This window comes from Calonectris borealis, chromosome Z, assembly GCF_964195595.1.
Source record: "Calonectris borealis chromosome Z, bCalBor7.hap1.2, whole genome shotgun sequence".
Taxonomy (NCBI): domain Eukaryota; kingdom Metazoa; phylum Chordata; class Aves; order Procellariiformes; family Procellariidae; genus Calonectris; species Calonectris borealis.
Window position 1 is genome coordinate 77356062 of NC_134352.1, and position 15466 is coordinate 77371527.

Here is a 15466-nt window from a genome sequence, read left to right on the forward strand (position 1 = left end):
ATGTAGGCAAGGGTTTGGAAAGTTTTATTAATGTGGTTACTGGAGTTTGAACAGTGCTGTCTAGATAAATGTCAGGGTCTGCTTCTTTCAGATACGGGATCGGTTTCTATAATATGAGAAAAGGTGCTTCACCGGCGCATGTTGTCACCTGAACACCTTACCAGCAACAGCCCTTGTCCTGACCCTATCAGTGAGGGCTCTGTGGAGGTCCTTGACACTGTCACCCTTTAGTATCATAGGGAAGAAATACCAAGACACTGGAGTGTGGTGCCCAGTGGTGGTTGGTGGCTGAAAGCTTCTGCCTTGAGTATGTGATCATCCCTGCTGGGGGGATGATCTGTGCGTAGGTAGTATCTCTGGGGCATCTCCAGTTTATGTCTGGAGAAAGCCTTTGTTCAATGCTATGTTCTGTTCTGCGTAGTAGGCAGATCTTTTTCCTTGGCATGGTGGTGGAGGCACTTGAGTAATATTAATTCCCAAGATACCAAGTGTTTCAACTTTCTATTGATCTCACTGGGACTTGGAGCGGTGCAGCACCTCTAGAAAGTAGGCTGCTTATTGATTTGCGGACTAAAATCTGGATTGACTTTTAAATGCTTTGAAGTGTTACCTGAATGTGGTTTCAGCTTCCAAATGAACATGGTAAGTCCAAGTTAACTTCAGATCATTAGGGTTGTATACAAAAGCAGGTCAGAGAAAGATTGTCGCTTAGTAAGACTGGAACTGGGGCTGTTTTTTACCCAGTGTAACCCTGTCTGCTCTACATGAGAAGGTAGCTCATGCTTTTTGGTACATCTTGTCAGTGTTGCTTTTCTCAGCAGCTGTACAGGGAAGTGCAGGCCCTGGACTCAACTTCTTGATCTGCAAGAGCAACTGCTTTCTGCTTAGCTGGCATGCAGTACTATGTCGTGTGCCCTTGACTTTATATCCTGAAGGCAGCAATGTTAACATAATGGACAGAGATTGTGCAGCACGGACTCTGTGTCTGCTCCTTGTGTAGGACACGCTACTGCATCTTCATTTTCTTCTGGGATTTGTAGAGCGTCCCTGCCTCTCAGGAGTGAGTCTCAATTTGCTGACCCAAATAGTCCAGGTCCAGGTGGTGGAGTGCTGGGTATGTTAGAGAGCTTACCGTGATCAGTTCTAGGCACAGGTTGTGCTTTTAGTTTGATGGGAATGATTAATCTGAGGTACTTCAGCCCCTTAGGAGCCAATTTGAAGTGCTGTTCTTGAAAGCCTGTTCTAAACATCCTCTTAGTAATGGGTACATCACGGATTTCTTCAGTTAATTTTTTTGATTAGAGAAAGATCCACAGTTGTTTTGCATTTTACAGCTTTTTATTAATAAATTGCATTGAAAAGTATATGCCATCTGCTTTCATACTCCATCACCTGTTTCTGTTAAGTGAGTGTTCTGCTGGGTTGCTTGTCAAGTGGACTTTTGGAGCAAAAATAAGAGGAGGTCCCTTCTTGTGCCCTTCTCTTATCCAAGTGACTGCTCTTGCTGATTGCAGAGGGCTTAAAGCTTTCTGCGTGTATTTGCCAGAGCCAGGCCCTTGTAATGGCGGGGAGAGATGTCTCCAACTTGCTCAGATGCATTTGTAGTTCTCTGAATTGAAGTGGAGATTCTTATACAAATCTGGTAAATCTAATTCAGCAGGTGTGAGACTTGCACAGTGTTTTCCCACCTATTAAGCCTGCAGCCAAGACCTCACCTCGCATCTGGAGCACACGATGATGTGGCCTTGCCTGTTCTAAGTGTGTGTCACAGATGCTGGTGGCTGGGGATGTAACATCAGGTTGCGGAGGCGGAAGGATGAGGATGTGTTTCCAGTCAGGACTCTGTACAAAGGGGAAGGGGAAACTCCCTGGCTGCATCCACACCTCTCAGACGTCTGCCCTCACGTGTCCTGCTGGGCGTACTCCAGTATGTTACAAGTTTTGTGACGTTCAGTCCCACTTGGTACGGTGACAGCAGTTGGCACGTGGATGTAGCTGGCATAACTCACTACTTTTCCCCTCCTGTTTGAATACTTGTTTAGGCTGTAATTCAGTGGTACTTTAAAGAGGGCTTGAACAGCCCTGGAGTTACAACCTGGCATTATGTTGTGCAGGAAGGAAAAGCATGTGTGTGGCAGGGTTTAATCTGCGTAAAGAGTTGTTTGGGGTAGAGTGCTTACACAGAACGAACCTTTTGCACAATAAATAGAGGTGAGATGACAGGACATTTTGCAAATTGCAAATTCCTACATACAGAATCTCCCCAAGACTGTTTCCAAGGGATCCTTGTTTAGCTGAGGCTTCAGGTTTAGATTTTTGTGGAAACAAAATGTACTCCTTTTACTCAATCTAATGGCATAACTGAATTGTGCTAGAATATTTTGTTTGGACTGGAAACTTGCTGTAGCTTCCCATGTGCTGGCGTAACATGGTGTTGCTTAGGTTGTAGGATTCCTAGTCTGTTTTCATTGCTAGGTGAAGTGCTAAAAGTGCCAGCTACAGAGAGTAAGGTGTGCTTGCGTGAGAATATTTGAGTGGAGCTTCAAAATTATTTAAGAGCCTGACCTATCTTAGCAGCAAAGTGACTAGTGATTATTATGATTATACTTGCTTACAGCTAGCTTGTTGATCCGCTAAATGCACTTGGTGGCAGCTGGGACAGTAATTTTTCTCACACGGTCACATGGCAGCTTGGCAGGTAGCTAGATAGGGTGTGGGCTCATGGAGGAAACCAATGTGATGCTCTTTCCTCTGTCTGCTGCCATGTACTCGCTCATGGTGCGTTCACTGAGAGTGTTCACGAAGCTCCTCTTGATCCTAAATGGCTTATGATCTTTGCTTATCTGGCAAAGCCGGGGCCTGCTGAGAATGAAGCTTCTGACTACGCACCATCAGTGTGGCTGATGGCCTAGGGAGAAGGGAAGTAGTATATGTAATTGAAGCTGCTGTTTCAATAGCATCAATGGGATTTATCTGCACTGCTCCATAGCAGTGGGGAAACTTGTGTTGTGGAGAATACTACTAGGTGGCTCCTCTTAAAGAAAATATTAGACATCAAGCAGCAGCGCTGCAGAGCCAAAGCATCCATCTTCCTTACTGCGTTGTATGTCCCTTCTCTGTTTGACAGGTATTCGATCGGTGAGCTTCTACGAGCACATCATCACAGTGGGAACGGGGCAAGGTTCTTTATTGTTTTACGACATCAGAGCCCAGAGGTTCCTGGATGAAAAGCCCCCACGTGCCTGCTATGGACAGAAGCAGAAATTAGGAGGAAGTGAAATTTTGAAGTTGACTACTGGGAAAGGCTGGCTGGTGAGTTGCGTGTAGCTGTAGGCGACCCTTTACACAGGAGTGCCGTAGGGCTTGAGAAACGGTTCTTTTTGTAGTCATGGGAGCGACTGTATGAAATGCGTCCCAGCAGAACAGTGATCATGTAACCAATACCCGTAATCACAAAAAGCAAGAAGTACTGCAGAATTGCTTTCTACAAAAGCTTTATGAAAGAGTATTGAATGGTTGGTTGCTTGAGTGTAAGGCATACTGACTCCTTTTCTTATGCACTGATTCATAAATGAACTAGATTTTATATCTTTGTATTTTGGCATGTAATCTAACTTCGAATTTTCAGAACCTCAAACACAAAATACGTTGTCTTCCTTCAAAAACATGCTACTCCAACGTGGTACTCAAAGTAAGAGAGATTAATTTAATTGTGTGCAATTTTAGAAACTGTGGCTTCCTGAGGTAATGCCATGGCAGGCACTTGAGTTCAATTTCCTGTATGTTGTTATAAAGCAGGTAATGGCTTTGTCTAACTTCTCTCCATTATCTTTTTTATCATTGTGATGTAACTTTAAAAACTAATGAAACTTGATACCTTCCCTACCCTCCACCTTCCCCCCTCCAATGTTTGGCCCAAATGTCCTCAGAAAAAGCTTTGTGACAACTCTGGTATCTTCAAGTTGATCTGTCTGAAGCTTCAGGGACTATTACCAGAAAAGATCCCTTTTTAGGCTCTGGAAGCTACCTTCTGCTCTTGTGAAACAAGGTTTTGGGTTTGTTTAGCAACAATAACAATCTAAACTTTCCTTTAACAGAATCATGATGAAACCTGGAGGAATTATTTTTCTGACATAAATTTCTTCCCAAATGCTGTTTACACCCACTGCTACGACTCGTCTGGAACGAAACTCTTTGTGGCAGGAGGCCCCCTTCCATCAGGACTTCATGGGAACTACGCTGGTCTCTGGAGCTAATGATAACTCTTTATAAATGCTGATCTTTACACAGATTTCCACTTTTCTTTTCCTTTTTTTAAAAACAGAATTGTGTGATGCCATTTATTTCTGATTTAAATGCAAGTTATTTTTTGGCAGAGTTTTCTGTTGGTCTCCAACAGTTTTGTACATCTTTTTGAACCAGTTTTTTGCTTTAACCTCCTTGATCCTTTATATGAAGGGTTTTTGAAATCCCTTTTTATTGTATTTACTCCAAATGACTATTCCCCCACATTTAGGCTATCTTGGCCATGTGCCCCCTCCTCTACTTTGCTGTGAGGTAGGATTCCTTTCTTATAGAGTGGTTGCTCCTGGGCTTTCTGTGAAAGTCTAGGGGCTGCGTGTGTGCAGGTACTTCGTGTCAAGTTACATTACCTGGAGTGAGGACTACTTGTAATTAAAAAATATTAAAAATATTTATAAGAGATAAGCTACTACTTTATCTGCAGAGCCTGGCCCTGGCCTGGGTTGATCTTATTTTTAAAAGTACAAGTCTAATGACACTGTTTATACATAGAGGAATACAGTAATTTAAAGCTGTACTTATTGAAGCCCAGGGACGGATTCCCTAGGGGTATTGCCCATCAAGCCCAAACTGTAGAAGTGCAGGAGGTCTCAAAAGTGCGCTCGTATTTGAATTGTAGTTTTCAGCAGTGCCAGGAGCAAAAATTGATCTTCTGCTCCTTCTCTGCCTGTCCCAGGTATCAGCTTGCACAACTGGAGTTTGCGTAGGCTATTCTGCAGCGTGGCTATTGCAGGGTGACATTACATTGAGGGCCTGCAGAGGTGCCGAGAGGGAATGGGGGCTAGGGACATGAATGTTCTTGTCATTCAAAATGAACTGAATCTATCCATTTTCCAGATCAGCCAAGGTTCCTGAGTATGCTGCTGTAGTAGCTCATGGTTCTTCATAAACTGCCTAAAGCCCAGGACCGTTTTTGTCCCAGGTTGTGGAAACTTTTCCTATTTTAGCTGTTCTGGCCATCTCCTCTAATAAGCCAATGGAATAAATAAACTGTTTTTTTTCTCCAAGGTTAATGAGTACATCTCGGACGTAACTAACGCAAGCTAGAAGCTTTCCGTGTGGCAAGATAACTTGCTGTTAGCTCACGTTGCACTGTCATCTGCTGTCGTCCTGCTTGCTGTAGGAGAGGTTCAGCCTTTCCCCAAATCCCCTGTTGCCTTCTGCATTCAAACTCCCTCGAACTTCATGTGGGACTGGGTGGGGACAATAGGTCTTATGCCCTTCAGGTCCAGCTGTGAAGCGTGTGCATTCCAGGGTGATGGTCTTACCTAATACTCAGCTAAAATGCAGGACTCCAGGGTGCTACTCCTACCCTTTTGGCAGGCACCAAACTCTCAGCTGTTACTGACGCCTCTGTCCTCTGCTGGGATGAATGCCTTTCCCCTGCCTCTGTCACCGGTGGAGCAGAGTGTGCTTGTATCTCACCGCTTTGGTGCCAAATGGGCAGTTGGTTGAAGCTGAGAAGAAAGACAAGGCTGGGACATGCTCTGTTCTCCTGTCTCTGCTGGAGATCACAGCCACCACTGCAGAGTAGCTCTAGTCCCTTATGCAGTTCCTGCCGGACTGCCTAAAGCTAGTCTGCATGTGTCGTTCCGGTCCCTCTCGTCTTTGTACTCAGTATCTTCATCAGTAACGCCAAGCAGTGAGCCTCAGGCTTAATTTCCAGTTGGTAGTGGAGACTTGGATGGAAATCCCGCAAGGAATGCAGTTCCCTCCCATCTCTGTGGAAATCCTGGCAAGAGAAGAGCTCTCCCAGATGTGCACGTGTCCCAGAAGTATAATTTACTCACACTGAGCACTGACACGGGTGCTTCGCAAACAGATCTTCTGACGGCATTTCACAATTCTACTTCCCTTGTGGGTTGATGGCTTAAACTGAATCAGTTCACGGCACTGCGTCTGTGGCTATTCAGGCTTTTCTCTGAAAAGGGGCGAATTATATACCACGGGGTAGCAAAGGAGCTTTCAAATTTTAGAGTTGTTCATTGTTTTTTAAAGATGTCGTAATGGTGCCTGTGTTGTTCTATGATGGCAACATACTGCTTTGGTTATTTTAGGGGTTTTGAAAAGTGGAAGTATAGAGGGAAAAACAAGTCTTGGTGAAGTATGGCAGGATGTGTATTTCTAGGATTGCTCTCCAGCTACTGTGCAAGATCACTTTGTCACAGGGAACATGTTCTGCTTAGGTTTTCGTTTGGGCTTGATTTGAGGTGCTGCCTTTTTTTGTTTGTTTGTTTTGTTTTAGTGTCACCGGTGCCAAAGGAAAAATCCTGGGTCTGGAAATCCTCGCCCTGATGTTGATCTATTAATTGAAGCATATTCCAGCTCTGGGTGAGGGGGCAAAAAGGGTATTTGTATGGACTGAGCTTCAGCCTCCAAACATGGACGCTGATCTTTCTGCAGAGTCAGCAGAGTCTCTAGGTTACTGAAGAGGCACCCCTGGAAAGTGTCCCTCTCTCCTGACTCTGATCTCCCTGTGTACCTCAATGTGTGGTCCTAAAGCCTGGTAGTGTTTTCCTCCGTGTTTTGTTTGGGGTTTTTTGTTGATTTTTTTTTGTTTTGTTTTGGGTTTTTTTTGTGGTTTTTTTTTTTTTTTTCATAGGAAGCTTTGGACAATTCTCAGAAGAATATGGACAATGATGTAAAGTTCCTCAAGTCTCACATGCTTCTGCGTATTCTGCTCTCAGGTTGCTTTCTTCAAAGGTTGCAAAGATAACTTCTCATGGGGAGGGAGCCATCCTTGTTGCTGTATGAAAATCCCCCCAAAAAACGGGAAACAAAATAGACAGGGCTGCAAGCACGCAAACAAATTGGGCCTGTTTCAGTGGTTTTAAATGCTTGTAGTGATACAGACGTTAAGTTTCAGAATATTTTGTGGTTGGTCGTATGTCACTTTTGGTCCAGTCAGCATTAGAAATTGAGGCAGAGAAAGGTGATGATATGCCAACTGCCCAAAGATAAGTGATAGGAGAAATAGGAGAAAAAGCCAGGTTTTCTTATTTGATTTTGTTGCCCTGTTGGGTTAGCTATCAGAATTGAAATCCAGGATCATGGTGAGAAACGCAGGGGTTTCCCATTGAAGTGCAGGAATGGCAGTACAGCAGGGAATCTCCGGGCTCCGCATGGAGGCAAGTTGGGTGCACTCCATTGTTCAAATGGCAGATACGCCTCTGCGATGGATGGAGTTCAGTCTGGTGACTGCACTTCAGCAGTTTCTTGAACGGCTCTGCTGAGACCCAGTGGCATGCACATTTTCAGACCGTCTTATCTTTTCCAATGTTTCTTGATGATTTCCCTCCCTTGCTCTTTCCTGCCCTCCTGAATGGTCTGCTTGGGGTTGCGTCCTCCATCCCAAATCATCCCAGTTTTTACTGTAGCAATATTGTTCTTTCAGAGGTCGAGCAGAAATGGGCTTGCTGGCGTTTTGTCAAGCCATGCTTGAGACCTTCAACTTGCTTTATTTTAAACTGGGTAGACCTTTGAGGCTGGCTCAGGCTGTAGAACTGGGCACTTGCCCTTGTACATGTTTGACTGATGGGATTACACAGTAACGGTCTATTCCTGTGGGGGAACTGACTCTGGTTTATCTTGCATTAGGCACTTGAAGGAGAGAAAAGAACTTTAATCATAACAGACCTTCAGACTTTTCTTCCTGCTATTGGCTTTTCAGTAGTGGGATCTTTTGTGTTCCTGGTGAGTGTAGGAAGCAGTTAATTTTACCGCTCAGCTCTTTTCAGTAGACTACCATGTTAATTTGGGTATCTTTGGACATTACATTTTCAGTATTCATAATCACAGGTAATCAAACTAGTGACTTAATTATGGGTTCGGTAATACCCAGCTTGTAAGTACTGGGTAGCAACCCCTCAGTAACAATTGGGTGTTATGTGTTGGACATTCCTAAGGAAGCAGAAGCTACTTTGCAGTGTTGGCTTGAGCATAGCAATGAGGGTGGTGCTCACCCTCTTCACCAAACACCTTATTCCTGGTAATTCCTCCAGCTTTCTCCCTTGTACAGTGAAGTCAGCCAGGGAAAATCACTAGTGCTTTCCTCGGGTGCTTTCTGGGATTGCAGTAAAGACGTGAGTCCATTTGTTTGGTTCCCTCATCAGTGCTGCTGGTGTTAGTCCAAGGTGAGTAAATTACCAAAGAATAGTTAATAGGTGTTTGTTCCTAGTCTCAGTTGTTCATTTTCCACATAGATCCATTTCATTGCAAGAGTGCCCAGTGATCTTACTGGACTTAATCTGTCCACAAAGGTTACATTCACATTGTGGGTGACTCTTGTGACTTCCTGAATGAAGGGGACTCCTGAACTTCGTTATGGGGATATATTTGCTGCCTCCGTTAAAAGTCTTTGGCAGCTTTTTGTATCTTAAGGATTAAGATACTTATGTATCAGTTATTCTTCTCCAGAATTTCATCCTCTTCCCTCACCCGAGCACTTGCTTTGTGTATAGTTTGCAGCTGCAGGCTTAACAGATATTAAAGTTATGATCCAGCTATGTCGAATGGAGGTTTGGTGTCTTAATTTCTGCCCCTCAGCTGAGAGGCACTTACTGGCCTTGTGAACTAATGTCCCTCACCTGGTGCAGATGTGAAATAAAGCAGGCTTGCCTTGACCCTTCATGGAGGTCACCTGTTTGGTTGTTTGGAAGAAATCAAGAACAGAGGGGCTGTTTGTTGCTGCATCTTGGCAAAGCAAGCGGCATCTTTCAGCAGCCAGGTGGGAGCTCTGAGTTCTGTTTGTAGTGGTCCGATACCCTTATTTTCCATAAACCCACTTTCCCAAGGTGTCCGAGAGGTTCTTAATTAGCTTCTGTCACAATTGCTGCTATGACTAAATTACTGAATTGGGGTACAGCTTGTTCCTAGGAACACTGTTGTAGAGCTGTGTGTGATGCAGGTGGAGCTGATCCTCTGGCCAGCCCGTGCTGGGCCCTGGGCTCCCATGCTAGCCAGGCACATGCTCTCTAGCTTAAAGCCAAGTGAAAATCCCTGTGTGCACCGCTGGCCACCCCATAGCCAGAGCACATGGTGTGACCTCAACTTAAAATGCATTTCTGAGTGTTGCAGTGCTTTCAGTAACTTATTTGAAAGTCTCTGAAGCACAGACACCAGGAATTTGTCCATGTTGCAGACAAGGAAGAGTGGAAAGGAGAACACGGCCACATCTTGTCTGAAGGGATCTCCCACATATGCTCACCCCTGCCTCTGCAAGCGGGCACTTTGGTGTGTGGTGAGGATGGGCAAGGGGGCACAATAGGAAAGGTGAAAGCCCAACAGCGTTTGGTATTGCTCTCAGGACTCCTGAGGAGTTTAAAAACATAGAGGGGATACTTACTCATTGCTCAGGAGGTACTTGTGAAAGGGCTTAGTCAGAAATCTTTTCAGAGAGATCAAGTAGATATCCTTGTCATTCTTGTTTCTCCATGTTAATTTTCAAGGATTTAAATTAGGAAGTATCTTTTTGCTTGTGATGCTGGGTTTCTTTATCAAAACTATGTGGTACTTGGCTAATTAAAAGAATGCTCTTGACAGAAAGGAATCTTCCCAATTAAAAATTGAGTGCCATTTTCTAACAGCCTTTCCCTCTGGTATCCTGCCGGGAATGGTACAGTCTAAGAAAGTGCACACACATCTAAAACAGGGTGCCAGGGTTGGCAGAGTTAAGAAGATGTGGTCTGCCTGACCATTTCTGTACCCAAAAAACACCAAGTAAAGCACTTGATTGTATACAAATTCTGGTCATTAGACTGAAGCTGAGAGGGTCTGTAAAAACCCTCACAACATAGTGCGATGTCTCTATAGTCCTAGATGTTGATTCTTTGACCTCAGAACAAAAATCTAGGAGTCAATATGTTGTTTTCTTAGGAACTGCTTTTCTAGATTCCCTTGTTAAAAGGGAAAATTCAGGTGCTGAATCTTAAAATCTCATTAAACTTGTACTTTTTATTTGCCCATTTACCTGGTCTCCTTTCCTTTTCAAGGCCTCCCACAGACTCAGGGTATATAAATCACTATGACTCATCCAAATACCGAAATGGACCAACCAGAGGTTAATGTGCCTTCCTCTTCTGGTACCTTGATCTTTGTAAAGTTATCTCACGAACTCGTCACTGTCTTAGGGCTGGGTACATGCATTGTCTTTTTCTAAGATGCTCGTGTTGAAGTTGCAACAGGTTTGTACTGTTACTTGTGACTTGTTCCATTTGTTTTAGGATGTGGTGTAGACGCAAATCAATGCACTGGTTTGTCTTGGGATCAGTCTTACCTGTGACATCCATCAGTGCTTGCTTGTATGTTAATGTGTACACAAATGCTGGATCTTCCCCATTGCCTATGATGTACTTGTATATGATGCACAAACTACACAAGGTATTTTAGAATGTGCGGTGATCACAACTTGTTGCCTGAGGGTAGGATGTCCTACACTGAACTGTTTTTAATGTTTTTTTCCAAATATATGTAATAAGATCCAAAGCTGGGGTGGGGGGGAAGAAAAAAAAAAAAGAACTTGCTGATACTTGCTGGCTTTTGTTCTGAATCCAGGGTCTGACGTTTAACAACTCTTGCAATTCCACCCATTTAACAGAGCCTTTCTCAGCTTGCTGTTTCTGTTATGAGCTGTGTCAGAAAGAGCACTGGATCCTGAACTATCACAGAAGCTGACAAGTGAAGTAGTAACAGCTGTCTTCAAATGTTACAGTGCACATTTTTAACTGTAAGGTAAAACTGTTTGAAATTATTGATGCAGCTTGCAAATGGAACAGTGAGGAATTGCAGATAGTATGTGAAACTAGCCTGCCTGCACATGGGGCTCAGTGTTCAGAGTTACCTTGTAAATTGTTTCTCCTCTCTGAAAAGTGATTTCCCTCCCCCCCAATACAAAGACATTACACGTTTGGCTTTGTTTTCTGAATTGACAAAGGATATCTTGGTTAAACTCAAACTGACATCTGGAATTTGGCCTGAGTTTCACAGATAGCAGAGGATGGTGTAATTGATACAAGATGTCCCTTCCCAGCTGTAAGATTAATTTGATCATAAGAGCATGGAAACAGAACATTTCTTCACTTGCTGTGGCCTTCAATGGGCATGCATACCCATCATTAACTGAAGTACAGTACTGCATTCTGTTGATCCAGGAGGGTACCTTATTTTTAGAATCAGCATGATTAGTCATCAGTGTATTGACATTAATACATGGTCAAGGAGCTCTAATGTATGTGTATTTCCTGTACTAACTGTATCTGTTCTCTCTGTAGCCCAGTGCAGACTTAATCTGGAGTTCTCTTTTTAGTTCTTGCTAACTTCAGAGTTTCTTCAAATTCAGTAAGGTCCTGTTTTTATCACAGTCACTCTTCAGAGTAGAACAAACTTGTTTAACTTTGTCTTGTAATCTTTAGCACCTTCCTCTCCTCCCGTTTCTTCCTAGTTCACCTTTAACAATCAGTTCAAAGCTGCTTGCCTAGTCTGAAAAATATCGAGTCGTAATAAAAAAAACCCTGTAGCCCACTGTAGAAAGATCACTCTGTGCTTTTACCATAAACTTCAGTGGCTGGCTGGCTGCCTCGGAAGTGGAGACTCCACTCCTGCACAGTCTACAGAGGCTGAAATTCTCTCGCATCTGTGTTGTACAGTGGATGTCCGCGGATCAGGAAGTGGAGGTGCCCTGCGTCTGCACCCAGTGTTTGTTAAACTGATCAGTGGTGGTTTAGTCAACCAGAGAACTGGCGTCTTTGGCTGCTACTCAACGTCATAACTAAAGATTTAATTGAGGGGCAAAAACAGGAGGGTGCATCACTGACTTTCGGCTGACTTGATCCCATTTAAAGGCTTTCTCCACAGATTTTTTTTTTCTCTTTTGCATATTTGGTGGATTATGAAAAAACTGTGCTATAGTAGTGCTCTGAGCTAGACTCTAACCCTGTGCTCAAAAGGCAGAAGTTATTATGAGCTTTGGCCAGCAGTAATGCCAAAGGCTGACTACGCTCGGAGATGAGCTGATAATGGAGCGTTTGAGCAATGGAAGCCTTGAGGGTTTGCTCCATCATGCCTTATGCTTATGCGACTGCAGATTAGTTGCTCTCACAGCTTGCGAAACTCTTGGTCATCCCTCTTAAGATGAGCTGTGAAGATGTCATGGGGAAGAACCAGTTTCCTCAGTGGTCACTCACTCTCCCCCTCATCACTCAAGATTACCAATGCACTTGTCTCTGGTTTTGTGATTGACGATGACTAGTGTGCTTTACAGCTGCCACCAGCCACCTTCATGTGCTTCCTGCTGGGATGATGGCGTGAAAGGGCCTTGTCTGTAGCTCCCTCCACCTGGCTGGTTGTTGAACCAGCACGAGCTGCATGTGCAGGGGTGTAACAGGGCAGCTGGGATTGACAGCTTCAGTTGGCTGCTCTGGGCTTCTCTCACAGTGCAGGTCTGATTGTGGGACCATTTGGATAAGTAACTTCTAACGGGCTCTGTCACTCTTCAAAGTGCTGTGTCTTCATTCTCAGCCTCTCGTCCCGGCCTCGCTCCCATCTTGCCACCCTCTACCCCTCGGGACTCGAGCAAGTTCCCTGTCCTCTATCGGCTTACCAGTTCAGGTACCAGTTCTGCAAAGCCCAGGGGCACCTGTTTAAGCCTTACTGGAGTTTACTGGCTTAGGCAGTAGCCTGCTGAATTGGGACCTTGCTCGCAGTCTCCCTATTCATGAGATTCAGCCGGGGATATCTCCCTGGACTGGTATTCCCCTTTCAGTCCGAAGGGCTTTGCTCCAAACTCATTCCTGCTCCGTGAAGGAGTCGATTCCTGTACTGCTGGCTATTTCAGTTTGGTGGCTTTTATTTTTCGTGGTGTTTATTCTGGGGTTCACTGCATATGTACAAAATCCTACTGACTTTCTCGGCTCTCCTGAACATGGTACAGGGGCCCACCCTGTGAGGCATCAGAATTATTTGTCTACTTCCAAAGTGCACAGAAACAAGGATCTCTTACACAAACAAGTTTTAGGGAGGAAAAGCAACTGCATACACACAAGTGGAAAGGTATCTCTGGGTAGAATAGGTGAGGGAGCAGTTTAAGAATTTTAAATAGAAGAACAGTAACTGAGTTTTTTCGTTTCTTTTTTAAAAATTGCTTTAACAGGAGGTTTGTCTGCGTTCTAATCCACAGAAAGTTGCAATGTAAACTGGGGTTTTCTGTTCATCAATGCAAAATGTGCCTCTCAACTATAATGCAAAAGTCAGTCTCTGTCTTTCTCTGTTTGCAATGGAAAAAGTTTAACTGAAGACTGATATAATGTGTTTCTTGCTCTTATGTGTAATCATCCATACAACAGCCCTTGCTGGTCTTTCCCAAGCACCATACAGCACTATTCCTATTTAAAAGCAAAACAGGAATTGCATTGAGCAGTGGAACCTGCTGAACTTACTTGGTTTGAGAGAGACACTGGAGAGAAGAGTCCAGGTTCCATGTGTTTTAAATGCAACTTTAAACCAATGCAGCTACTCTCTCAGATCAGCACCACTTCCTACCTTTCCCTCCATTTAGATGGGAATTTAAAAGTAAACCCAGCAATACGTGATCCAGTTGACATGCTTGCAGGTGGAAGATGGGGGTTTTGAAATTTGAGGATTGAGATTTCTCTTGGGGAAGAACTCGGTGTGGGTGCAAGAGCTTGGATCTCGGATTACAGCTCTTCTGCCAGCTTGCTAAATGCGATCAAGTACTCTGGACTCTTCTGAAGACGACTGTGGTAGAAGAGCTATGAAGGTGTAGGCTGGAACTGATCATTTTAGGTCATCTGTGTGTTGCTTGACTACATGGACAATGTAACAGTGATTTTTACAGATTGTTTTCCATGTGTCAGTCACAAATAACTCTTAATTTGCCATTTGGAGGAAAACTGTTAATAGACACATTTCCAGATCAAATTAAGAGCCTAATTTTCCATCTTACATTAACCGGGTTACTGTGTTCACATGCCAGAAAGATGTTGCTCTTTGAAAAAGCATGTTAGTGTATGTGGCAATGACCCATGCACTTTTTAAATACCTAGATCTGTACATACTCACCTGAGTATCATTAACCATGCTGTAGTCTGACAAATGGATCTTTTACTACTGCCCTGTTATATAGATAATTGTAATTAACTGCAGTTTGTTTTTTTTCCACTACTTGAAGTTGTGTGATCTGAAAATTGGTGAACAAAAAGTATTTGTGCATCTTATTATGGGTATCTCTAAATAAAATGTATTTGTATAGTGCGTTGGCTTGGCCGATGGTTTCCTTTACTTGCTGATCAATCCCACTGCAAGTAAATCCAGGGCAGTTTGAGAGCAAGTGGGCTTGGGTTTCTCCCTGTAACAGTCCAGCCTCTGTGTTGACATGACTGATTCAAAGGAAATAAAGTGAACTGTTTTTCCTTCACCAGTGAGTGGATTGATTATCCCAAGGGCAGGTTCTCAGCTTATTCCTGTTTTTCATAGCTTAAACATTAGTCCTGTTCTCTGTACAGCTGCAGTAACACTCCTTGCTTCCATAGGAAATGTATCTAATGGCAGAGTTGGGACTATTACACTCTTCAAAGCATCTCCTTCCTGTTCTTTTCTTCTGGTACCTCATTTGTCTGAGGCAAGTTTCCTTTCAACCACTTTATTTTTCTAAGGAGGAAACACCCCTTAGAAGTTTTGGACAGTACAGATACCTATAGGTAGACAGGTATAGGACTAAGGGTTTCAGGAAGACCTTACTTACCAAAACTGCATCTGTAGCATTAGATCTTCCACCATACTTTCATTGCCCAGGAGAGTCAGGCCTCTGCCCAGCTGTCCTATTTCCCTGTCTCCGCTTCCCCACATAGAATTGGGAAGGTTATTTTTTGGAAAGGAGGAATGTCCTTAAGAGATCTAAGCTTTATGTTGGAGGTTAAAATCACGTGCCTAAAAGCAGCTCCTGCATTCCCATCTTCACACTGGGCCTCACCCTGAGGTGCTAGTTTCCATGGTCATGCAGCTTTGTATGCAAGCTATGGGAGACCATGTCTCCAGCTGCACCATCTCCGCTCCCTGTAGTACTGCAGTAGGCATTACTGATGCTTGTGGATGCCAAAAGAGGAAGAGGAACGTCTAAAAGGCATGTGAATACTATACTGTCATCCTACTG

At 43.8% G+C, this 15466-nt stretch overlaps 1 protein-coding gene across 5 annotated transcripts in view; it reads left to right on the plus strand.

Moving 5' to 3' along the window:
- DCAF12 (DDB1 and CUL4 associated factor 12) overlaps positions 1–14568 on the plus strand; it is a 31984-nt gene extending 17416 nt beyond the window's left edge. Inside the window, exons 8-9 of one of the 5 annotated variants that reach the window (XM_075136931.1) lie at positions 3128–3312; positions 13475–14568. In XM_075136931.1, the coding sequence (XP_074993032.1) occupies positions 3128–3312; positions 13475–13489 (200 nt within the window). In that variant the 3' untranslated portion in view covers positions 13490–14568. The other 4 variants (XM_075136929.1, XM_075136928.1, XM_075136930.1 and 1 more) reach the window with 4 other exon arrangements.
- The last annotated feature ends 898 nt before the right edge of the window (positions 14569–15466 follow it).